The sequence below is a fragment of the Aquarana catesbeiana genome, linkage group LG04, assembly GCF_042186555.1.
Source record: "Aquarana catesbeiana isolate 2022-GZ linkage group LG04, ASM4218655v1, whole genome shotgun sequence".
Classification (NCBI taxonomy): domain Eukaryota; kingdom Metazoa; phylum Chordata; class Amphibia; order Anura; family Ranidae; genus Aquarana; species Aquarana catesbeiana.
Window position 1 is genome coordinate 369438625 of NC_133327.1, and position 27493 is coordinate 369466117.

The 27493-nt window shown below is 39.9% G+C and overlaps 1 protein-coding gene across 1 annotated transcript in view; it reads right to left on the minus strand.

Moving 5' to 3' along the window:
- Positions 1–27493, minus strand: part of AK9 (adenylate kinase 9) — a 162697-nt gene that overhangs the window by 106922 nt on the left and 28282 nt on the right. The window contains 5 exon segments of the mRNA XM_073627060.1: positions 1629–1703; positions 5077–5199; positions 6326–6496; positions 8203–8315; positions 21563–21659. Coding sequence (XP_073483161.1) covers positions 1629–1703; positions 5077–5199; positions 6326–6496; positions 8203–8315; positions 21563–21659 — 579 coding nt within the window.

Consider the following 27493-nt stretch of genomic DNA (forward strand, 5'->3'; position numbering starts at 1 on the left):
TATGTCAAACACCATTATTCCACAATGCAAGACATGATGATGATTCCCACCTAGAAACTGCCCTCTCTAGCTGGAATAAAGTTGTTTGACATCATCAATGTGACGCTTTTTCCATAATATAATAATGTGTATTCCCATTATTTATTTTTACTTAAAAATATTTATCTATTTATTTATTTATTTTGAATGATGGTCATAAAAAGCAAACTGCAGGTGGACAATCCATTAAACAAGACACTAAAGTAGTATTTTCCAAACCAGTCTTTATGTACCCATAATAAATGCATGTTTTCCAGTTTTCTGCACAGATACATGTGACATAATGGGGTTGATTTACTAAAACTAGAGAGAGTTCAGCTCTGCATAGAAACCAATCAGCTTCCAGGTTTTACTGTCAAAGCTTAATTGAACAAGCTGAAGTTAGCAGCTGATTGGCTACCATGCACAACTGCACCAGATTTTGCATTCCCCGGTTTTAGTAAATCAACCCCAATGCACTGCTTCTAAAATGTTATAATTACAACAGATGTGCTCCTGTCTTGAAGTCTGGAGAACATGGCCTGGCGCACGTATATTAAAAAATGCATTACCGTAAGCAAAAATTAAAGCAAATTCACCTTAAACTTTTTTTTTTTTTTTTTTTTTTTTTTTATCACTTGGAGAGCCTGGTACCTGGAACCTGAATTCCTGGCCCTGAATACCTTTTGTGGCCATTATTAAGGGGGTGTTCACTGACTTCTGCTTTTTCGATCTACTTATATGTTTTAGATAAAATGAGAATGAATCAGTATAGTGAGTCCCACTCATTTGACTTTAGAAAAGCTTATTATGGGGGACACAGAGCCAGAAATCCTAGTGGGAAGAGCTCATTACAACAGCTAGCAAGGAATATGAAAACCCAGTGGGTGCTTCATTTCATAATCACCCAGTAAAACTTTGAGACATCTTACCATTTACAGGGCAGCTATACATACTGTATATATAAGGAAGGGTTATTGTATGAGCTAGGGCAGTGATGGCAAACCTTGGCACCCCAGATGTTTTGGAACGACATTTTCCGTGATGCTCATATACTCTGCAGTGTAGTTGAGCATCATGGGAAACGTAGTTCCAAAACATCTGGGGTGCTAAGGTTTGCCATCACTGAGCTAGGGTAAAGATTATAGGGATGGTTAGGGTGAAATTAGCTTTAGGACACGGTATTACTCTTTGTGACCCCCTGCTTCAAAAACTAGGAGCACCAAGCTTCAGTTGTTAAAACAGCAAACAAGATGTCTGAAATAAAATAGACCCACCATAACACCTACAGTTCTAATAAGATACGGGTGTGACTGTAAATGTTGTTATCAGATCTGATATGTCTTACCCATATCACTGAGTAGAAATACCAAAGCTTATTTTAGATTAATTGGCTGCACATTTGTGTGACAGAAGTCTTATACTGAATATTGGAGATTAGCAATAAGTAAAAGATTAGCTGTCTTACGCCGAATTGTAGCAGAAAATATCCAAGTGCATACCAAAAAATGACAAGGAATTATATAACAAATAATACATACAAATCAAAATGTGGACATCAGTACATTCTAGTTTATTACCCATTTACTGAATAATAATGGAAAACTTACCACAAATAATTCTTCAGGCTTTTTATTTCCATCAAGTTCTATTAGATATTGAGGGTCATGATCAATCATTAGATCCTATAATGCAACAAAATATTATTTCTCCTAAAATATGCAGTAATTTGAGATATTGTATAATTGTAATGTTTGCATTCTTCTCAACGTATACAATCAAAATAGGAAAGAAAAAAGCACATCCTGATTCATGCCAATCTTGCTTGTATTAAAGTAATAGCAAGTAAGATGTAAAAGTAAACACAATTACAAATCTAATTTTCATACTGTAAAAGTAAAAACACGTAGAGTTAAAGAGGAAAAAAACAGGAAAGAAAAGAGCATGGTCTGATTCGTGCCAATCTTCCTTGTGTTAAAGTAATAGTAAGTAACATGTAAAAGTAAACGCAAGTACAAATCTAACTTTCATACTGTAAAAATAAACAAAACATGTAAAGTTAAAGAGGACCCTAGAAGTCAAACATGTATGCTGGCACCCAGAGCTGTCTGCTGTATAGCCATGTATATATACAGTGTAATTACAGTATTAAATAAATCTGACAGTACAGTATAAAAAAATAGAAACAATGAAAAGTTTTCATTAAATGTTAAATTTAATTAAAAGATTCAATGAAATGTTTGCTCCACGTTTGTACAATTGTCTATATAATAATTATATTTAAAAAAAAACAAAACATTTTTTTTTTTTTTTTTTTGCAAAACAGTGTACCAAATTAAAAACAAATATGTTCCAAGAAAAAAAAAAAGATTTATGTAGGCATATTAGTCACAGAGTTGTACATTAAAGTTAATAGATGCATGCTCAGATTGTTGATTTTGACCTAGGCATCTAGATATCAGGGACCTCTGGTCAGGTTTGATGAGTATTGCCAGACATTGCAAAAAAAAAAAAAATAGTGCCTGGGAATTTACACTGATCTTGATTCTTTTAACATTCTTTTATGAGCTTTACCACTCATATTTAATATTTTATATGTAATTTTCACCTGTCAGTGTGCATTATTTTTTTAGTCATTGGCTGGGTGAAGGAAGGGTACACCACTTTTCTCTGAATGGTTATAAGTGCAGGTTTGAATTTGATAGGTTGCTGTAATATACTGTACATTTAGCATACTTAGAGACTCACTTAAAGCAGAAGTTGGGATTTATCTTTGGCATGCATCATTGTCATAGGGTTCCCAAGAGAATAAAGGCAGTGCACAGAGCATTAATTTGCAAACCAACCATTGAACCTACAAGGTTTAATTTACATCAGCAAATTTGAAATTGTATTGGTTGTTAACGGGTATGGAAGGACACTTTGCAAATTTTTTTATTGTCTTGATGAAAAAACACAAAAAATATACTTTAATATGAAAAAAGATTTATTTGGATACTTTATTTGCAGGTTACTGTTTACTTTGTAAAGTTGAACTCCGGGCAAACAGCTCTACATACAGTTCAAACACATAGATGTGAACTGTTTACCTCTTTTAGGTAAATGTCATATGGCCTCATTCACACCATATATGCATAAAAACTGATAGAAAATCATGAAGTTTTGATTTGCATAGAATATTTTGGGCTTGTTCACACCATTTGCAGAGACATGTGTTTTTCTAACAAGGTTTCTTGCAAGAACACAAAGAAAACAATTATTTTCTATCTGCCCTGGTCTCACCACAATGTTAGTGTCATGGGAGTTTTTTTCCCACTAAAAAAATGCATACATGTAGCATATTTTTGCACATAAAAAATACACACAATGCCAGTGTTGTGGTGTGAATGGGGTACAAATAATCTCTTTGTGCCCTTGCAGAGACAGGTGCAAAAAAAAAGCATGTCTCTGCCCATGGTATGAACAAGGCCTTATAGAGCCATTTATCCAAACTGCATACAGCTGGTTTAGGCTTTTTGCTTTATCATCAGTTAAAATCTTCCAAGTATTGCATCAGGCATTCTCAACCCATTGACACTAGAGCAATGTTATTACATCATTTGGCATCAATTCTTTTAATACAAATTACATCCCTTTCCTAAAAAAACAAAAAAAAACAAAAAAAAAAAACAAAACCCTCCCTCTTACTTACATATAACAAAAGAATTGTACCATGCAGTGGTAGTAGTCATCTTCCCTTCCCTAACTGCATTAAACTTTGTAACCATCCAATGGCGGAACCTTAAAAGTCAGCATAAATTGTTCCCTATGTTGTTCAAATGCTTTAGTAACACACTTTCTCCTTTTCTTTACCGCCAACGCATTTCAACTGCTCCAGCCCACATGACACCTTCCTACTCAAGTTCAGAACTCTTACCTTAGAATTCAGAACTTGGATTTTGGAACTTGAAACTCAGAATTTGGAACAAATGCATTGTTGTCTGTTTGCCTTTAAATAATTGTGTCCCTTTCTCACTTCTTAGCTAGATGTTCTGCATTGCTAGTCCCACCCCCCTTTCAGCATGCTTTTAGTTTCTGTCCTGAGTACATGCAATTGCTGGAGCTAGACATTCTATGATTTTTTGACCTATCTGATGTTCTTCTGGGAAGATCTGCAAGATATTATTTGGATCAAGTAACTGTCTGCCAATGCAGCTGAGATTGTAAGTTATAGCTATCTCACCAAAACTGGATCGTTATAGAGATCACACTTGCAGTACTTAGATTGGGGAAGCAGAACAGGAATTCAGAATTTGGATCTTGGGATTAAGAATTTGAACATTAGAATTCAGAATTCGGAACTCAGAATTTGGAATTTAGAATTAGGAACTCAGAATTTGAAACTTAAAATTTGGAACCTAAACCGACTTTAGGGTCTCCGTTCTGGCATCTATGTTCCCCTCCCTATTCTGTGTGTTCCACTGAGGGTGCAGGGCAGGCTAGGAGTCTGCCCTGACTCCATGTAATCCACAGAACAAAAAGAGAAAAATCTCAGCCACCGCACACTATACAAGCCCAGCGTGTAACCTTAGCTCCATGACTAAGCCCTCCTCCATGTCAGGAGGAGTTGCCTGGATGGAGTTAGGCTGAGGCTGCTATCACTTATTACACACTGGGCTTATTTGGTGTGCGTCGGCTGAGATTTCTCTCTATTTGTTCTGTGGATTAGAATTCGGAACTCAAGATTTGGAATTCAGAACTTAGAATTCACAAATATGTTCCAACAAAGACCTTAAGAGTCATTGTGCTTTCTGACATATTGTCACCACCAAATCAGTACATTTAAATTCCTAAAGCAACTGCCTTTATTTACTCATACAAAGTAGTTGATGAATTAGCCTTCCACCAAGATCAGTGGGGATTGCTTTGACTAGAACGCAGAGTGCACACCTCACAGACTTGCATACATCATTAAACTTCAAATCCCATAATTGTTTTTTATTCTTGGGTGCCGGTATTTTGTAACACAAATCTTTGTATTGCAAATACATATAATAATAAATCACACAGCGGCATTACCTCCACAGGGCGTAAAATAGTGTCTTTGTAAAGTCGTATACGTTCATCAACATTTTCTGGGAAGTCCTCTGGTCTATACACAAGCCGATCGAAGATTTCTTTAAAGTTCTCAATTTCTTCTCCCTAAAAGAATAAATGCATAACAACAAATCATTTACCGTAATTCACTCAGCCAAGTTGTACATTGGGAAAGGAAGATTTTCAGATACACAGCAGGAAGTCCTCGCTTTTGACACTAATATTCCTGCAAAGTCTCACAATATTTAGTGCTCTTGCCAGCAAAGTCCTCCTTATGCAACTTATGATAAGGTGACAATGCTGCTGCACTGCTTCTACATTCAGTATTGTCACCCTCATGTAGGCTGTACCTGTTTTCACTACATTGAGGTTAAACAGATGTTGAAGGGGTGCATGGCTATCAGCAATGTCACTGCTGATTTACAAAACTGTACCTTGTCAATGATCACCTGGCCACACTTAGTCCCACCTTCTGGACTGAAAACCTTCCACTGTGAGCTGCATTGTCTGGGAGGGAGAGCATGTAAGCATATCAAGGCTCAATCAGAGGTGGTAATGGCAGAATGTATTTTCTTATTTTACGTTAAGAGGTTTTCTTTATTGCATAGTAACTTAATTTTGGACCTGTTTAGACTTGCACACAGGAGCCTTTAGATGTACTGATGTTCTTTATATTTGGCTAATCTGACATCATTAGTCCTCATGCACACGGACGTTTTTACAGCTGCTTATTTGAGCTTTTTTTGCAGCTTAAAAAGGCCTGTCTATGTTAGTCTATGGCTTCATGCCCACCTAGGCGTTTTTGAGCTGCAAGTGGCATAGGCGTTTTTAAGCTGTAAAAAAAACCCAGGACCAGTGGGTTCTGAAAGACGTTTTTCAGCTGTAAAAACGCTCTAACGCTCAAAAACGCTCAAAAATGCTCAAAAACATCATTCACCAACGTTTTTTAGCGTTTTTGATCCATTGAAAAAAAAAAAAAAAATTTGAAAAAAAAAACACGCTCAAAAACGCTAACGCGGAAAAACGATCAAAAACGCTCAAAAACGCTCAAAAACGCTATTGCAAAAACGCTGAAAAAAGCTGAAAAAAGTTAAAAAAAATCACTGCAAAGATACTGGCGTTTTCATAACGTTTTTTTAACAGCCTGTGTGCATGAGGGCTTATAGGTGAAATCACAAAGCCATTCATTGAAAATAAAATAAAAAGCTTTAATTCAGTTTTATAGTGTTACCTCTTCCTCAAACTCTTCTTCCTCTTCTTCTTCTCCTTCCTCTTCTCCTTCCTGAGACTTTTTCTTTTTCTCTTTAAATGCAGGATCCCAGTCTTCACGCTGATAAACTAAACCTGTGTCTGGATCTTGCTTCTGTCCCGTCAGTCTTTTGCTCAAATCCTTGTCTGGACACTTCAGTTAAATAGACATTGAATGAGTGCACTGTATGGTGTAGTCCGTGTAGGACAGTTCAACTGCATCTCAGGTTTTACACTAGAACAATAATGCATAGAGATAAAACAGGAAAAAACAAGCATCGGTGTCCTTAAGGCTGCATTCACACCTGAGTGTATCATAATTTTCTATTTTTTTCCGGCATTTTTGCACATTTTTCTGAGCGATTTTGGCGTGTTTTTATACATGACTTGTGCGTTTTTATACAGCGTTTTTGAGCTTTGGCGTTTTTTTATTAGCCAATAGAGAAAACTATCATCTGTTACATCATTTGTTGCTATGTATTTCAGCTATTTAAGCTTTTACATTAGCTTTTATTTCTGTTTTTAATTATTATTATTATTAATTTATTATTGTTTTTTCGTTAGGTTAAGGGTTTGGAGTTATGGTTAGGGTTAGGATTAGGGGTTAGGGCTATTATTTTTCTTTTTGTTAAGGCTAGGGTGTTAATATTATTACTACTACTACTACTACTACTACTAATAATAATAATAATAATAATAAACTAATAAATACATGTAAAATAAATACACAAATAAATACAATATAATCATAAATAAATAATAAATACATTCAATAAATGAATACTAAGTAATAAATAAATAATTAACCTCTAACCTTAACCCCTAACCCTTAAACAAATAAAATAAAATAATAAATAACTAAATACCCTAACAAAAAATAAACAAATAAATAATAATAACAATTATTATTAGTATTTTTTTTGTTCAGGTTTGGGTGTTTATGTATTATTATTGTTATTGTTTTTATTATTATGTTTAGTAATAATAATGTATTTTTTTTTTTTTTTTTAAGGTTAGGGGTTAATTATTATTAATTTGTGTGTTATTACATATTCATTAATTTATGATGATTTTTAGTTATTTGTGTATTTATTTTACAGTTATGTATTCATATATTATTATTATTTAATTTTTTCTATTTTTTTATCTGAGCAGAACTTCTCACAAAAACGCATGACAAAACACGCAAATGAACACAAAAAAGTGTTTCTATTCATTTGCATGGGAATAAAAACACACCAAAAATGCTCAAATCTGCCCAATTCGAGCTACAAAACTTTTTTGAGCTTCAGGCGAGTTGGAGTGGAGATGTGAACCATCTCCATAAAGAATAATTGATTTTTTCTTCTCCAGCTTCTTGGAGTTTCGAGCTACAAAACGCTGAGATGTGAATGGGGCCTAAATGTGGCACGTCCACATTTTTCATGTGATATAGATTTCAGTGGCTCATGATTTGCAGATGTGGATTTTTAAATGGTGCTTTAAAAATGAACATTACGGCTAACATTTATAAGACATAAAAAAGCAGTGATGTGTTTTAATTAAGCCTTAAAATTACCGTAAAAAAGTCTTAACTTGAAAGTTTCTCTTTGAACTTAAAATCAAATTGTTACAAACATTGGCATAAATACTATTTGTTTGCCGGTGATCCTTTTTGTGGCCACAGGGGTTTCAACTATTATTGACCAAAGCCATTATAAAGTGGGCTTTGTCGTGGTATCAAAATGTCCAGTCCCAGCAATCTCTGGTTATGGAGCGTTACTAGAAAATGGTATACCAACAGATAGAAGAACATAACATGTATACTCAGGGAAGAATTACATAGGTAACCATAAACAGTTCTCTGTGTCTATATGTTACCTTAATATTTATAATGACATCTGGCTTTAATTTTAAATTTTTTATTAGCCCAATCTGTTCTGCAATCTTCATATATTCTTCACACAGTGATGGAAGTCCACAAAGTACATAACCTAAAGCATGAATTAAAGAGGTAATGTTAGCACATTCATTTGCTTTGGACCAGTTGCATCTAAATATATTGAAAGGGAATCTTGAACCTCCCTTATTCAAATCAACAAAACAATTGGCAGTACAGTTTCAAAAGACTTATCAGTGTATTCACCTCAATCTAGCCATGCACATTACATTTGGATAGTACAATCTTCTTTAGATCAACCAATAGCTATACAGTGTAAAGCTTTATCTGATTGGGATATGTTAGATGCAGTGGCATTACAAGGGTTGGTGTCACCTGGTGTAGTAAAACATGGTGTCACACCCCCAATTTTTGACTGAGGATAGGTCGGGGGAGGGGGTATAAGATAAGAGGGAGGTAAGGAGAGATCCACGTGGACTGACTTGGAGGCAGAGGTGAGGAGACAAAGGAGAGGGATGGGACCCGCTCACAATGGGGCAGGGACTGGAAGGTAACGGGGCTGGGAGGCAGTGGGGAGAAGTTGGAGAAGATCTGTGCAGCAGGAAGGAGGAAAGTTCCCTGTCCCCTTCATCATTCCCCACCACATATGACCTGCTTCCTCCACTCAGTGATCCCATCCTGCCTGGCACCTGCATGGAGGGGAGAGATCTGTCCCATCACATACCGGCCTCTCAGGTTTCCTCCGCCACTCACACACAGGCACGCTCTGCTCTATGACACAGTGATATAGAACTCAATGTGAGAGGGAGGCCGCACGGGCCCCCCTTTATCATGAGCAGGGTTGCAATTGAGACTCCTGCGACCCCTGACGCTATGCCGGTGCTGTCACCCCTCTGGTGTAGAAGAATACATATTGGCCTAAACTGAGGCAATGTGGGATATTTATTATAGCAAAAAGTAAAGTATATTGTGTTTTTTTCAAAATTGTCGCTCTTCTTTTGTTAATAGCGCAAAAAAAATAAAAACCGTGGAGGTGATCAAATACCACCAAAAGAAAGCTCTATTTGTGGGAAAAAAAAGGACATCAATTTTGTTTGGGTACAGCGTTGCATGACTGCGCAATTGTCAGTTAAAGCGACGCAGTGCCGTATCGCAAAAAATGGCCTAGTCATTGAGCAGCCAAATCTTCCGGGGCTGAAGTGGTTAAATTGGAATGCATTCCTGTCTCACTGACACTTCCCTGCACTGCTCTGCTGATGGAGAGGGGGTCGAGTGCTGACAAAAGAGGCTTCGGTGTGCCGCTTGTGGCACCAGTGCCGGGGGTTGACTACCCCTGCACTGGCCTATTATTTCATAATTGCTGACACGTTCTGTTTGGGGACCTATCTATCCTCTGAGACCAAGCAGTGTCCTTGACAAAATATACTCAAAGAATGTATAAATACGGCTTAGAAAAGGTGCAGACACACAAAAGAGAGTTCATCACAGACATAAAACACATGCTGTGCTGCTGGTCACTGTAAAATGATGGGGTCATTACAGGGACAGAACATTGTAAAGTAAAAAAACCTTACATTAAAAGCAGACAAATTTCCATCTTGGTTTTATCCCCAGTAGCCTTATTGGTTTACACCAGATACAGTCAAATATGGTTTTAAGCGCAGTACGAATGCATATGTAAGAAATATTGAATGAGCTTAGTTTACACCATTGCAATCCTTTTATGTTTGGTTAAAAAATGTACAGCATGCTGTATTTTTTGCATGTAAACACTCTGGAATGCACGTAAACGCACCACAAATGCACATAAATAACAATAAAAAGATTAAATTTAAAATAAAAAACACAGCACACAAGCACTGCAAACGTACCAAAAACACATTACAAATGCATGGGAACACACATTAAAATGAAGGAGTTTTTTTTACTTTCTCTTGGGATAAATCAAACGCTTCTGTGAACCTCTTGTTATCTAAAAAACAAGGGTAGGCATATAACCATGCAGAATGGTATCCCCCAGAAACTACCCTGTCACTATCTGCTTTTGAGCATCATTCCAATAGAAGAGGGGTCTCCAAATTTTCTAAACAAAGGGCCAGTTTACTACTGTACTTCTGACTTTAGGGGGGCTAGACTAGGGCAATGGGAGTAGAAAATGTCCTGGCGACCAGTGGGGGTAAACAATGTTATATCGTTGGTGTCAGTGGGAGTAATTGTTCCCTTTTGTTGGTGTCAGTGGGAGTAATTGTTCCCTTTTGTTGGTGTCAGTGGGAGTAATTGTTCCCTTTTGTTGGTGTCAGTGGGAGTAATTGTTCCCTTTTGTTGGTGTCAGTGGAAGGCACTCTTCCCTTTTGTTGGTGTCAGTTGGAGTAATTGTTCCCTTTTGTTGGTGTCAGTGTGAGGAATAGTGCCCATTATTGGTGTTAGTAGGAGGAATAGCGCCCCACTGTTGAGCCTAATGGAAGGAATTGTGCCCCATCGTTGGTGTCAGTGGAAAAAATTGTGCCCCATCATTGGTGTTGGGGGGAGGAATTGTGCCCCATTGTTGGTATCAGCAACAGGAATTGTGCCCCATTGTTGGTGTCAGTGGATAAAATGGTGCCCCAAGGGCCAGATAAAGACAAGCTAAGGGGCGCATCTGGCCCGTGGGCTGCAGTTTGGAGACTTTGTAATGTCTTCATTATATTTTGTGGTTGATTGGCAAATAGACTGTTCACCTTGAAAAAAAATTCCCTCAGCTTAGTGAATAAGGTGAAGCTCAGCTGATTTCCATCATCCAATCATGTACAAACAAAAAGAATGTTCTTTTATTTTCTTTGCGTGTGATTGGGTATTGTTTGCAAAGTGAATATTCATCACTTTCACTAAGCTAAAAAGAAAAATTAAATTGCAAAGCAAACAGCCCATTTGCCTTTAGTAAATCAGCCTCTATATTTCCATGTCTTTCTCTTCTAAATTTATCAAGTTCCTTTTTATTTTTTTTCTGGATGTATGTCAGGAGAACCGAGGAGGTCAAAGCACAGAATCTGCTCAAACTCAAGCCAGAGAGCACAAAGAAAATATCCAGGGCAAAAATATCATTGGAAAGCTGGACTTAAAATTTAACTGATCGTAACTGGTCTATTTATACAAAAGATTTACTGTACGAACATCACAGCATTTATACACACATTATAAATAATCCCCATAATGTATATGTTTATTTCCTATGATTGTTAGCACCATCTAGTGGCCATAGTGTGGTATTTTCCTGAAATACCCTAGTCAGGAAAATACCACAATATGACCACTAGATGGAGTTGACAATCACATGAAATAAACATTTTTGACAGAAGATGGGGATTATTAGTGATGGCTGTGTGAATGCTGTCACATTACATATATTTTTTTAAGTAGACCCCCATGTGAATTGCAAAGCAGCAGTGTAGGCACATACATTTTAGTTTGATAACATTGTGTATGTTTGAATTCCCTTTCAGATACTTCCTACATTGCAAACAGATGCCTTTCCTGTGTTTTCTGCTTTTTTTTTTAAATGTGATTTATTGAGTTTAATAACAAATAAGGAAAAGAAAAACACAATCAACAATAGCGTCTAAAAAAAAAATGCTACTCTGAATACAACCCCTGGCAAAAATTATGGAATCACCAGTCCCTGAGGATGTTCCTTCAGTTGTTTATTGTTGTAGAAAAAAAGCAGATCACAGACATGGCCAAAAACTAAAGGCATTTCAAATGGCAACTTTCTGGCTTTAAGAAACACTAAAAGAAATCAAGAAAAATAATTGTGGTGGCCAGTAGCACAGGGAATAAATTATGGAATCACTCAATTCTGAGGAAAAAATTATGGAATCATGAAAAACAAACAAACAAAATAACACTCCAACACATCACTAGTAATTTGTTGCACCACCTCTGGCTTTTATAACTGCTTGCAGTCTCTGAGGCATTGACTTAATGAGTGATAAACAGTACTCTTCATCACTCTGGCTCCAGCCTTCTCTGATTGCTGTTGCCAAATCATCTTTGCAGGTTGGAGCCTTGTCATGGACCATTTTCTTTAACTTCCACCACAGATTTTCAATTGGATTGAGATCCGGACTGTTTGCAGGCCATAACATTGACCTTATGTGTCTTTCTTCAAGGAATTTTTTCACAGTTTTTGCTCTATGGCAAGATGCATTATCATCTTGATAAATGATTTCATCATCCCTAAACATCCTTTCAATAGATGGGATAAGAAAAGTGTCCAAAATGTCAATGTATACCTGTGCATTTATTGAAGATTTAATGACAGCCATCTCCCCAGTGCCTTTACCTGACATGCAGCCCCATATCATAATTGACTGTAGAAATTTTCATGTTTTCTTCAGACAGTCGTCTGCATAAATCTCATTGGAACGGCACCAAACAAAAGTTCCAGCATCATCACCTTGCCCAATGCAGATTGGAGATTCATCACTGAATATGACTTTCATCCAATCATCCACAGTCCATGATTGCCTTTCCTTAGCCCATTGTAACCTTGTTTTTTTGTGTTTAGGTGTTAGAGATGGCTTTCTTTTAGCTTTTCTGTATGTAAATCCCATTTCCTTTAGGCAGTTTCTTACAGTTCGGTCACAGATGTTGACTCCATTTTCCTCCCATTTGTTCCTCATTTGTTTTGTTGTACATTTTCTGTTTTCAAGGCATATTGCTTTAAGTTTTCTGTCTTGACGCTTTGATATCTTCCTTGGTCTACCAGTATGCTCGCCTTTAACCACCTTCCCATGTTGTTTGTATTTGGTCCATGTTTTAGACACAGCCGACTGTGAACAACCAACATCTTGTGCAACACTGCGTGATGATTTACCCTCTTTACCTACATGCTAACAAGCATATTTAATCTGATGCAGGTGTTAGTGTTTGTAATGAAAATTTACAGGGTGATTCCATAATTTTCCCTCAGAGTTGAGTGATTCCATAATTTATTCCCTGTGCTTGTTCTATAAATCTAACTGTTACTGGCCACCACAATTATTTTTCTTGATTTCTTTTAGTGTTTCTTAAAGCCAGAAAGTTGCCATTTGAAATGCCTTTAGTTTTTGGCCATGTCTGTGATCTGCTTTTTTTCTACAACAATAAACAACTGAAGGAACATCCTCAGGGACTGGTGATTCCATAATTTTTGCCAGGGGTTGTACAATGCAGCCATTTGTTTCAGCTATTACCTTTTCCATAATCCGTTCTATACACACCTTTGTTTTTGTTCCACATCCATGTTTTTCCTATTCTCATCCAATGTACTTGATGCTAGGAAAATATGGAGTCTTTCTGCCCCTGCAGGGAGATTGTTCAGGGACCAACTAGCTGATTCCTGTAGCAGACTCTTCGACTGCACACAGGCCACAGTATACTTTTGGCTATCATTCCAGTTAGAGTTAAAGTGATTGTAAAGGATTAAACTTAACTTTTTAAAAAAATAACAAACATGTGATACTTGCTCTTTGCAATAGTTTTGCACATAGTAGCCCTGACCCTCCTCTTCTGCGGTCCCCCATTGGTGCTCCTGGCTCCTCCTCCCCGCCAAGTGCCCACCATAGCAAGCCGTCTGCTATTGGGGCACTCATGCGGGCTCACTCCCTAACCGGCTCTGTATGTCCATAGACACACAAAGTGTGGCTCAGCCCCGCCCCTGTCAGTGGTTGATAGCAGCAGGAGTCAATGGCTCCCACTACTGTCTCTAAGCCAATGAGGAGAGAGAGAGAGAGAGAGAGAGAGAGAGCGCCTCTACTACACACAGAAGGTTTTTTACCTAATGCATAGAATGCATTAGGGTAAAAAAAAAAAAAAAAAAAAACGTCAGCCTTTGCAACCACTATAAATGTAGAGCTAAGTAAGGGTGAAATTAAGTTAGCAAAACATACAAACGTATTGGTAAGTTCCACCCCCTTAGGAGGTGGGACCTAGGTAATTATCTAGGGGTGGAACTTACCAATATGGGTATAATATTGTCTATATAAATTAGTGTTTGGTCAAACACTTGTTTGGCTCTGATTAAGAGAAACGTGTTAACTATTACGGATGCTGTCTAGTATTCCCACAATACCAGTTGATTGTGGCAGACCTGGAGGTGATCTCCTTTACTTTTTATGACATGCATATCCATGTCATGTGTTTGTGAGTATAACACTGGCTGCTTTTTATCTTTCAAAAAATGTTAATATACTAATGCACTAGGTCGTTTGACACTATAAGCCTTAAAGCATATCACTTGAGTGCAGGAGAGCATTCTTTGACATTAGGGTTTAGGCCAATGTTAGGATAACTATTAGGTTTGGGGTAGGGCTAATGGTAAAGCTAAGGAAAGTCAGTATGGCAAAATCATATTGAGACAAACAAAAAAAAAAAGCTTCACATTTTTCCCTATATTGGCACTTTCAATTATAACGATAATAATTACAGTATAATTCCAACCGAAAGCCCTATCTGTGATTAAAGCATGACTAACTTGAGAAATACAAGCTGTTAACATAAAGATGGATGGGTGAAATCAGAAAATAGGGAGTGGCGCTGTGTTATGAAGAGGGAGTATCAGTATACAAATAATCTTCTTTCCAAAGTGACGGGTGCACCAGTGCGAAGATTCAATCCCCTCACAAGTGTAAATTGGCAGGTGTAATAAAAATGCTAAAGAATAAAAAATAATAAAAAATTTAAAATATATCAATGCAATGGTATATATTATGAACATAAAGTGATAAGTGCTAGTCAGTGCAAAAGAGAATTGTAAACTGTATGTAAATACATTGGCACAGTCATTATCCCATATAAGTGAAAAAACAAAAAATTACAAAATGATATAATATAAAAACTGAGTCCCATGTGCATGTAAATCTTATATAAATTAGACCCTTTGTTGGGGAATCCAAAGTGACAAGTGCAAAATTGTACTAGATAAATCACGTGGTGTTCAAACCACTGTGCAGGGATCAGACTTTGATCCCCGACAATACCAGGCACTGTGTCTGGTATAATAAACAAAGCAGTGCAGTGCTAAACCCAAAAGTCCAAATAGTAGTCCCTTTAGAGTAAAATCAAATGTTGGTAGAGAAAGGTTCTCCTCTGTAGTGATAAAAGTGCTCAAGATAGTCCATGCAGTGATACATATCCGTGAAACCACCACCGGCTAGCCAAACTGCTCACCTCAGCATATGGACCCCTGAACTAACAGATGGGTCAAAACAGCATTTACCACTCTCAGTGGATGGGGATGAAGACTTGTCTAGGCAGATGATCCCACGGTAATAAAGATGGCACTCAATATTGTAGATCATATCACATGCAATAAAAATAAAAATACATAGTGCACACTGCGTGGCTTATGAAAAGTCAGGTACTCACATACACAGCACTATGCCCTAGTGCTGGGATACAGATAAAATAGCATCAAAGGATAACATAAGTTAGATGGTGGCTGCAGTGATGTCCAAAAACCTCCCGCACATGTATCGTCCACCTCCGGACTTCATCAGCGATAATGGAGATAAAAGACATCACATCTATATATATAGAGCCCAAATATCTACTTCCTATAGGATAAAAAACCTCCCACGGGTACCGTCCAATCAGCTCCGGCCGCCGTGGGGTCAAAGGTATTGCTTCCTACCAAAGCTACTAAGTCACTATAGTAACTCAGGCTTTTGCATCGTGACGCCTGGTCATGAGACATTATACTCAGGAAGCAGGAAACACCTATTAGCATGAGATTAAGTTAAAAGGACCGCCGTGACATCACTGACGCCGGGATGGACGGTCATGTGACCCTACGTTCTTGTTACCAGCAGAAGCTGGAACACACCCAGATCAAGAGCTCCACCCCTGATAGCCCAAGCCTCCCCCTCAAGCCGTCACTCAGGAGGCAGGACACTCCTATTAACATGAGTTGAAACGGCCGCCGTGATGTCACTGACGTCAGGACGGCCAGTCATGTGACCCTACTTTCATGTTACTAACAGAAGCTGGAACACAAACAAATGCAGAGCACCGCCCCTAGTAGCCAAACCTCCTCCCCGAGCCGTCACCATGGCGATCAGCTAAATATAGCTGCAGCCTTTGTCCAGCTTGCTTAATGACATTTGAATGTAAGAACCAAATGTCACCATTCATAAAACCATTACCGGGCCCATGAATGGAACAAAATTCCTGATCACATTACATGCCCTAAGCTGAAAACAAGAATAAGAAGGAGATTTCAAAATAAAATTGTTGGTATTCAAAATTATAACTATAAGATCAGCACATGGAAGAAAATTCCCCATATACTATATAAATGACATCACTACAGCCACCCTACGCACCCACCCTAAACATCTATTCACAATCCAAATGGATAGGGTAAACATATTACAAATGTGTGTGTCTATTGTATATCTATTCACAGTCATAATGTATACGACACACACATTACAGATATAAGTATCAATATTACAGTGAAAAAATGCACCATGCACATAATTAACAATCGCCATACAAATATTATCTAACTCTCTATCACCATGCACTTTATTAACCAATCTGAGATGATACACCGTACAGATTATTATCTATCAGAGATGAAACAATTCAAGTCGAATTCGACATTGAGTCCCGTGGGTACCCCCACTTGGGTCTCATACACCCAAAACGACTCACGGCGGTTCAATTGTCGAATAAAGTTCCCCCCCCTCCAGTGTGGGGTCACTTTTTTAACCCCCCAAAATTTTAATTTGGCGGGGCTTCGAGCATGGAATAATCAAAAATGCTTGGAAACATTATGAGTGACCAAACCTTCTTTAATGTTATTCACACGTTCTCCTATTCTAATATGCAGAGGTCTAGATGTTCTCCCTATGTACTGGAGGCCACATTCGTACTCCATCATGTACACTACCCCTGTGGTGGAACATGTGATAAAGTCCTTTATTTTATAAACTTTCTTAGTAGCTGTGGCGATAAACTCCTTACGTTTTTTAATATTACTTTTAGCCTGTTTGCATGGTGGACACTGTCCACAAGGCATAAAATCCTGTCAGTATATTGAAAATCCTATTCTCAAACGGAACAGGTGGATCTATAACCCCAGGGGCCAGCTTATCTCGCAAATGTGTGTGCCAATTTATTTATGGCACACTGGGAGGAAGACGTTATTTACAAAAATACGCCCCCAGAACTTGTATGTTACCAGAGATATATCAATGACATTATTATGATTTGGACAGGAGATAGGACCAAGCTGGATTTGTTTATTAATTACGTGCATGGTGCATTTTTTCACTGTAATATTGATACTTATATCTGTAATGTGTGTGTCGTATACATTATGACTGTGAATAGATATACAATAGACACACACATTTGTAATATGTTTACCCTATCCATTTGGATTGTGAATAGATGTTTAGGGTGGGTGCGTAGGGTGGCTGTAGTGATGTCATTTATATAGTATAGTATATTTTGAAATCTCCTTCTTATTCTTGTTTTCAGCTTAGGGCATGTAATGTGATCAGGAATTTTGTTCCATTCATGGGCCCGGTAATGGTTTTATGAATGGTGACATTTGGTTCTTATACTCAAATGTCATTAAGCAAGCTGGACAAAGGCTGCAGCTATATTTAGCTGATCGCCATAGTGACGGCTCGGGGAGGAGGTTTGGCTACTAGGGGCGGTGCTCTGCATTTGTTTGTGTTCCAGCTTCTGTTAGTAACATGAAAGTAGGGTCACATGACCGGCCGTCCTGACGTCAGTGACGTCACGGCGGCCGTTTCAACTCATGTTAATAGGAGTGTCCTGCCTCCTGAGTGACGGCTTGAGGGGGAGGCTTGGGCTATCAGGGGTGGAGCTCTTGATCTGGGTGTGTTCCAGCTTCTGCTGGTAACAAGAACATAGGGTCACATGACCGTCCATCCCGGCGTCAGTGACGTCACGGCGGTCCTTTTAACTTAATCTCATGCTAACAGGTGTTTCCTGCTTCCTGAGTATAATGTCACATGACCGGGCGTCATGATGCAAAAGCCTGAGTTACTATAGTGACTTAGTAGCTTTGGTAGGAAGCAATACCTTTGACCCCACGGCGGCCGGAGCTGATTGGACGGTACCCGTGGGAGGTTTTTTATCCTATAGGAAGTAGATATTTGGGCTCTCTATATATAGATGTGATGTCTTTTATCTCCATTATCGCTGATGAAGTCCGGAGGTGGACGATACGCGTGCGAGAGGTTTTTGGACATCACTGCAGCCACCATCTAACTTATGTTATCCTTTGATGCTATTTTATCTGTATCCCAGCACCAGGGCATAGTGCTGTGTATGTGAGTACCTGACTTTAATAAATGTTATCATTTTTAAGCCACGCAGTGTGCACTATGTATTTTTATTTTTATTGCATGTGATATGATCTACAATATTGAGTGCCATCTTTATTACCATGGGATCATCTGCCTAGACAAGTCTTCATCCCCATCCACTGAGAGTGGTAAATGCTGTTTTGACCCATCTGTTAGTTCAGGGGTCCATATGCTGAGGTGAGCAGTTTAGCTAGCCGGTGGTGGTATCACGGATATGTAGCACTGCATGGACTATCTTGAGCACTTTTATCACTACAGAGGAGAGCCTTTCTCTACCAACATTTGATTTTACTCTAAATGGACTTCTATTTGGACTTTTGGGTTTAGCGCTGCACTGCTTTGTTTATTATACGTTCTTTGAGGTTTTATATGTTTACCTTCAGTGTTCAGCTGCTTGTTATCTTTTGTTATTTGAATTTTTGCGCTGACCTTATTATTTTAATACTGTGTCTGGTATGAATCTTTAGGGGGAACTCCACGCAAAATATTAAAAAAGAAACGGCATGGGTTCCCCCTCCAAGAGCATACCAAGCCCATTGGTCTGGTATGGATTTTAAGGGGAACCCCCACGCCATGTTTTTCATACCAGACCCTTATCCGAGCACACAGCTTGGCAGGTCAGGAATGGGGGTGGGGATGAGCGAGCGCCCCCCCTCCTGAACCGTACCAGGCCACATGCCCTCAACATGGGGGGTGGGTGCTTTGGGGCAGGGGAGGCCCCAAAGCACCTTGTCCCCATGTTGATGAGAACAAGGGCCTCTTCCCAACAACCCTGGCCATTGGTTGTCAGGGTCTGCGGGCGGGGGGCTTATCGGAATCTGGAAGCCCCCCACCCGCAGACCCCGACAACCCGTTGGTTGTCGGGAAGAGGCCCTTGTCCTCATCAACATGGGGAGTTTAGGGGTGGGGGGGCACAGGGCAACCCTTGCCTCGAAGCCCCCATGTTGAGGGAATGTGGCCTAGTATTGTTCAGGAGGGGGGGCCGCTCGCTCGTCCCATCCCCTTTCCTGACCTGCCGGGCTGCATGCTCGGATAAGCATATGGATTTTGGGGTGACCCCCACGCCGTTTTTTTCGGCGTGGGAGTGCCCCTTAAAATCCACACCAGACCAAAGGGACTGATATGCTCTTGGAGGGGGAACCCATGCTGTTTTTTTTTTTCAATTTGGCAAGGAGTTCCCCTTCAAGATCATCAGAGCACACCAAGTCGCATGCCAAAGTCTGATCAGACGGCAATTCGACTTTGATCCAAGTTCAGTGATATTCAATGGGCTGAAGTAAGATCAAAGTCAGACCAAAGTAGTGCAGGGAGCATTTTCAAAGTCGGACCGACTTGTATCGGACCAGTTAGGCTCCCATAGGGAAACATTGATTTTAACACGTCATGCGACATGAGCTCCCAATGTCGGAGCGTTTGTCGTACCAGTGTGAACACGGCCTTATACTTACCCGAGGTCCATCTCGATCCTGTGATGTTGCAGGAGTGTCTCAGCTGCCCCGGACTCCTCTCCTCATTGGCTCCTGCTGCTGTAAGTCAAAGTCAGTCAGCCAATGAGGAGATAAAGGGTGTGGGGCAGGGCGGGCCGCAGCTCTGTGTCTGAATGGACATAGGGAGCTGTGGCTTGCTCAGGTGCCCCATAGCAAACTGCTTGATGTGGGGCACCCAACAGAAGGGAGGAGCCAGTAGCACTGAAGAGGGACCCAAGAAGAGGAAGATCTGGGCTGCTCTGTGCAAATCCACTGCAACAGTATAACATGTTTATTATTTTTAATTAAAAAAAAAAAAAAAGAGAGATTTTAGTATCACTTTAAGGTTTACATACACACACTACAAGCTGCTATTGGGAGGAAAAACACGTAAGTTGATGAAATCCTCCAGGTGAAACTTTTTTTCATGGTGGAAAGTGTTGTCATGTTTTGCTTACTGCCTGTGTTCACCAGAGAATCTTTCCTTCACTTCCTGTACCAGTGGCAACTTGTAGTATGTTTGCTCTAGGTCGGAAGCACTCAGCCTCTTTTATGTTGTTGCCCTAAAAGTCAGAGCAAAATTTTCTCAGACCTCCCCCAATTAATTTTTTTAAGTCTTCACACTATGGGGTTGATTTACTAAAAGCAAATACACTTTCAATCTGTAAGTGCAGTTGCTCCAGAGCTTATTAAATGAGCAGAAGCTCTGCTGACTTCCATCATCCAATCATGAGCAAGCAAAAAAGCTGTTTTTTTATTTTCTTTGCACTTGATTGGGTATTCTTTGCAAAGTGAAGTTTTACCTCACTTAGACCCCTTTCACACTCAGCCCTATTGCAGGCACTATAGGGCCTGCAAAGCGCCTGTAAAGTGCCTCTCCTGTCACTCCAGTGTGAAAGCCTGAGTGCTCTTACACTGGAGCGGTGCTCTTGCAAGACGCTAAAAAAAGTCCTGCAAGCAGCATCTTTGAGGCGCTGTAGGAGTGGTGTATACACCGCTCCTAAAGCGCCCCTGCCCATTGAAATCAATGGTCAGCGCAGCTGAAGCGCCGGCGAAGCAATGCTGCTGCGGCGCTTTTGACCCTTTTTTGACTGTTAAAAGTGACCTGCAAAAACGACGGTAAAGCACTGCTAAAAATAGCGACGCCCGAGCGTTGCCAGTGTGAAAGTGTCCTTACTGAGCTATGGGGCAACTGCCCTTGGAGAGTGCACAGTCTATTTGCCTTTAGTAAATCAACACCTATATTTCTAAAAATGTATTTTGAGTTCTAATTCACACTTTGCCCGTCTGTGATCTAGTCTATGCTCACTGAAACAAGAATATATCACATGAACTGTACATTTAGTGCCATGTGAAATATTCTAATTTCTAGTCTGCGAATGACTGTAGATGAGAACGCAGAAAATGAACTGCACATTCCTGGTGTATTTAATGAATGACAGGTGTAGGGAAAGCAGCCATGTACTGTACAGTATAAACATCTTAAACAGAAAGAAAATACATATACGTACCATAATGGGCAACTTCTTCAGAATTAATCTTGTCCACAATCATCTGTACTATTAGTTCATCCTGAACACTTTGACCTTTGTACAAGAGTTCTAGAATCTGCATTTTAACATGAGAAGGATTTTAATGTAACAGCTCTTGGCGTTAAGCAGTCTATTTATTAAACTCTGCTTGTATCATTAATAACAGAATTTGTGCAAACTATCCTTTTTATTTCTATATATTTGACCCATACGTACCTTTGATTGATTCACACAAAACAGATACTACAGATGCTAGAGGTCAAAATGTTCTTAGCTTCTCATGTCTAATCTCTGCCTGGTTAGTGTTCTGGGCCCTAACACCCCATTCCCTGGACTTCTAACTTTTGTTGCAGTAGAAAACATATCACTCTGCATTCTCTTTGATGTAAAATTTTAGTCCAATAATGAGAGTAAGACCACCTTGTCATGGACACATTAATTGGGTTGACCTAGTAATTCAGGGATCTGGAGTTTCTAAGAAATATGAATCTTTTTTTTTTTCCTTTTACACATACTGTACACAGGTATATGTAAAGTTCTGCATAAATTGATAGCGCTATATACAGTGAGAAAAATAATTATTTGATCCCCTGCAGATTTTGTAAGTTTGCACACTTAAAAAGAAATGAAGGGTCTTTTATTTTTGTGAGGGGTGTACTCACTTTTGTGAGATACTGTATATATTAATTTGAACCAAATGTAGCAAACTGGTCTTCCTAACTTTATCTGTGTGATTTGGGCAGGTTTTTCCAAGCTTAAATTTATTCTGCATGAGGGTGTTCTTCCCTTCTCTAATATCAGCAATTTTAGTAGGTAAGTGGTCATTTTGCACAGCTGCATTGTTTGAAAACCATATAGTATAAACGTGAATGTTCCTTTGTACAATTTGTATGGATAAAAAAAAATATATATATTTTGAGGTTCATGCAGACAAGTTGAACCACCCAACTTTATATATCAAAGCTGACTGTGGTAAGATTTCTCATGTTAGGTTTCCTGCTCTACCCATTTGTTTTGACCAATACAATGAGTATATGAGGTGTGCCTGGGCACACCCTAATCACCCCATGCAGCGCAGATACTCTCTACTGCCCTGGCTTCCCCCTACCAGCCGCAGCGCTGCTGGCTTTCCTCCTTTTCTCTCCCACCAGCTGTTGCTGCGGGCACACATAGGGGGATGGTTTAGGATGAGTGGGGGAAGGGGCCTATAAATGAGTAATTTACTGGCCCCTTCCCTTTCTGAATGAACACAATGAGTGATCGGTACTGACACTGTGTGTTTGAGCTTTGGAGTGCACACCCTAATGCAATAGGCTGCGCACACCTATGGTGCCAACTGTCCTACCATTTTTCTTTTACAATATCTGTTAAGTTACTTTAGGTGGGAGAGATGCTGCTGGCGTCCTCAAGAAAGAGATATAAGAAATTAGTCAGTAAATCAACCATTATAATCTGCCAAAACTGAAATATTAATTTGGTGGACAGCAGTGGCGGATGGTGTTTTAGAATTGGGGGTGCCGGACCCCGCCCTTCCTTTTTGACCCCTCCCACTGCTCATAAGCCCCACCCCTTATAGAACCCCAAACATAGAAAAGAACCCCCTAATGGTGGACTTTTAAGGCACATAAAAAAAGTTAAAAATATAGTAATACAAATATAATTTATTTAGTTCTAACATTAAAAACACAATAGTGTAACAGATGTTACATGGAATGCATGACAAACATTTTGTACACAATTGAGGAATACTCTTGCACCCCTTATAGAACCCCCCCCACTCCATCCCCACTCCGTCCTGTACTCCACTTGCTTCCACCCATAGTGCCAGGAGTATACAGCTCAGCATCACAGGATAGAGTAAACAGCCCCAGAATCACAGGACAGAGTATACAGCCCCAGCATCACAGGACAGAGTTTATAGCTCAGCCTCACAGATCGGGGTATACAGATTATGTTATAAAGCTCAGCATCACAGATCAGGGTATACAGCTCAGAGAATACAGATCAGGGTATACAGCTAAGGGTATACAGCTAAGGGTATACAGATCAGGGTATACAGATCAGGGTATGCAGATCAGGGAGTACAGATCAGCGTGTGCAGATCAGGGTGTACAGATCAGGGTGTACAGATCAAGGTGTGCAGATCAGGGTATGCAGATCAGGGTGTGCAGATCAGGGTGTGCAGATCAGGGTGTGCAGATCAGGGTGTGCAGATCAGGGTGTGCAGATCAGGGTGTCCAGATCAGGGTGTACAGATCAGGGTGTACAGATCAGGGTGTGCAGATCAGGGTATGCAGATCAGGGTATGCAGCTCAGAGTATGCAGCTCAGGGTAGGCAGCTCAGGGAATACCGCTCAGGGAATACAGCTCAGGCTATACAGCTCAGGGTATACAGATCAGCCTCACTGATCTGCACTGGCTCGCGGCTCCCGGAATCCCCCCCCCCCGCGGCTCTGACAGCACCTCCCCTGGGCAGTAGTAGAACAGAACCATCCCCAGTGCTCTCTGACAGCACAACACCCCCCTGCTCATGGCTCTCTGACAGCACCCCTCCTGCTCGTGGCTCTGACAGCACCCCCCTCTCGTGGCTCTGACAGCACCACCCCCACCCCCTGCGGGTGGTATGGCACTTACAGTGCTGAGTCCTTTGTCAGCAGCACCGGCGGGGATGTCCTTCCTCATGTCTCTTCTGCTCCTGCCTCCTCTTCCTAAGCACCAGGTATCCAATAGGATGTCCTGGTGCTTTGGCCAATCAGGAAACAGGTCTGTCGACCTGCTTCCTGATTGGCGGGGAGAAACGTAAGTGTGAAAATGAATTTGCTATCGTCACACAATTGGGTGAGATGAGGGCGCACTCTCTACGCCCCGAGCCCACCCTATTTCTAAGCCTGTTAGAGCCTCTGGCTCTAATCAGGTGCTTCAAAAAATACCAGCCCCTCCCACCCCCGCCATAGGAAACCATGCATCCGGCGTCCTGAAAGGGGTCGGGCGCATGGTTGGGGGGGGGCCGCGCCTGTGCGTTCACAATGTACAGGCCGCCACTGGTGGACAGATTGTTTAAAGTGCAAAGCTTAGGACAATAAAACTTGCACGGTCTTCCTGATTTCACCTTTATTCGTTCAAAAATGGGATTCTGTAAAAAAGGTAAATATCTGTGCTGGAAGCTGCAATTATCTGACTTACAAGTTGCATATTATTGTATATTATTTCCTAGACAATCACTTCACTTGTGATCATGGGCGTCCGCAGAACTTTTTTCAGGGGGGGGCATCATTTTAGGGTCACTCTTGCACCTCCCCTTTTCTTTTCAAATAATTTATTGGGAATAAAACATTACAAGTTTACAGTATAGGTTTTAAATTTGTATAAGGTAACAAATTATGAGTAAAGGAACTTCTCAATAATTACTGTTAGAATAACAATAGTTAAAGGGGTTGTAAAGATGTTTTTTTTTTTTTTTTAAAATAACAAACATGTTATACTTACCTTCACTGTGCAGCTCGTTCTGCACAGAGTGGCCCCGAACCTGGTCTTCTGGGGTCCCTGGGCGGCTGTTTCAGCTCCTCCCCGCAAGCATTTACCACCTTCATGCGAGCTCCCTCGCACGGTGGTGAGTGCTTGCGGGCGCGCTCCCGTGATACAGCCGGCGGCTATAGCTGCTCGCTGTATCACTCGGCCCCGCCCCCCGGCGCGCCGCGTCATCGGATGTGATTGACAGCAGCGCGAGCCAATGGCTGCGCTGCTTTCAATCCATCCACTGCAGCCAATCAGCGACCAGGCTGAGCTGCAATGAAGCTGACGAGGACGAGGAGCGAAGATTCGAGGCGTCAGGTAAGTAAAACGGGGGGGCTGGGGGCGGCGGTACTGTCAAAAGTTTTTTCACCTTAATGCATAGAATGCATTAAGGTGAAAAAATTTTTACCTTTACAACCCCTTTAAGTTACCGTGAAAAAAGCAATATGAAAATCTATTTTCCAGTATATATATCTGAAGTATATATTTTAACAATTATTAAATCCGTTGTCATTTGAATAATAAAAACATAAAAAAAAAATAAAAATAAAAAAATAACAATATGTCGTAAAAAGTGAGACATAAAAATGCAACTATGTTAGATAAATTGGACATTATTGAGATGACCTGGAGAGACACCCACACAACCAGGGCCAAGGTCCGGCAATTTGGCCCGGCGTATCCTGGATGAATGGACGCCTCCCCAAAACACCCCCATCAAAGCTATGGTTAGTTTGTATCTAAAAAAAAAAACATATTTTGTCTACCATAGAGTAATTCAATATAAGAATGTAATAATTTATTAATAATAATATATTTCTATTGTTATACATCACTAAAAATAAAATCTAATGAGTGGTAATATGGGGTGGGATCTGAAATGATTTGGAGGGAATGAGGGGTCTCCAGAGGGAAATGAAAGTTCAAATATATAAGGGAACATATAATATTAGAGACCGTAAAGGTGGTAGATCTCATTAGGGTAAAAGAAGTGAATAGTCTAAATCTGGCAGAAGAATGTGTGTTATCCATGGAAGCCATAGAGATTCAAATTTGGCCAGTTTTTCAAGTATGATTGCCTCCATTTTGGCATGGATCATAGCTTGAGTTACAAATTTGGCCAGTTTTTCAAGTATGATTGCCTCCATTTTGGCATGGATCATAGCTTGCGTTACCGACACTTCACAGAGCTTATCGGTTTTCCAGGCTTTTGCTATAGATTGTTTTGCAGCTGTTGTAACATATAATAAGAGTTTAAATTGGCGTTGAGTTACGTTTCGTGGTTTATTATTTGGGAAGGCCACCGATGGACCCAGTTGCAAAGTGGTTTCAAACATTGTAGAGAGAATATTAAATATTTTTGACCAAAAGGTTTGGACTATTGGACAAGTCCACCAAATGTGCAGATGTGTACCTAAGTCACTGCATCCTCAAACAATGAGGGGGTATTGGGGAAGGAGTTTTGATATTCGTGCTGGCACTAGGTACCACCTGGTAAGGACTTTATAATTTGTTTCAAGGGCTACTATGTTGGGTGTGGCTTATTTTGTAGTTTGCCAGATTTGTACCCAATCCAATGTGTCTTTAGGAAGTTTTAAATCAGCCTCCCATTTGGAAGTATAAGACGGTGAGAGGAGGTTGTTTGTGAAAGTAGTTGAGCGTATAAGTCAGAGATAAGTCCTCGTCTGTGTGGATCGGACATACATGATCGTTCAAATGTAGTATAGTCTGGGGTTGTCAAGTTTGTGGGGACGTTTTGGGACAAAAAGTTTTTAATTTGTAAATATCTAAATGTTTCTTTACTAGGTATGTTGTGAGATTTGCTTAATGTAGGGAATGATATAAGTTTATCAGATCCGTAGAAGTGATGAACTCGTGTAAGACCCACATTTATCCAGGCTTTAAAGGAGGAAGGTAAAGTCCAAGCTGGGTAGAAGTAGGGGTTGTGTAAAAAGGAGAGAAGTGGGTTAAGTGGAGATTTGAGACCAAAACGGAATTTGAGTCTATCCCAAATTGAGAGGCTATGTTTTGTGACTAGATTTGTTATTGAACGATGTTGGGATGGTGAAAGCCATAATAGATTTGATATGGAAAGTGGATCACAGTCCACCGATTCTATAGCTACCCAAAGAGGAACTTCTTTTGTGGCGTGATATTTGGTTATTTGTGCTAATTGAGAAGCATAATAGTATTTCAAGAAGTTTGGAACACTCAAGCCTCCACGGATTCGGGGCATATATAGGGTAGTTTGTGGTAATCGTGGTTTAAGTTTACCCCAAATAAATTGGGCCGATTTGCATTGCAGTATGCAGAGAAAATAAGCAGGAACATTTATAGCAAGTACTCGGAAAAGATATAAGATTTTAGGCAGTATTGACATTTTACCACTGTGATTCT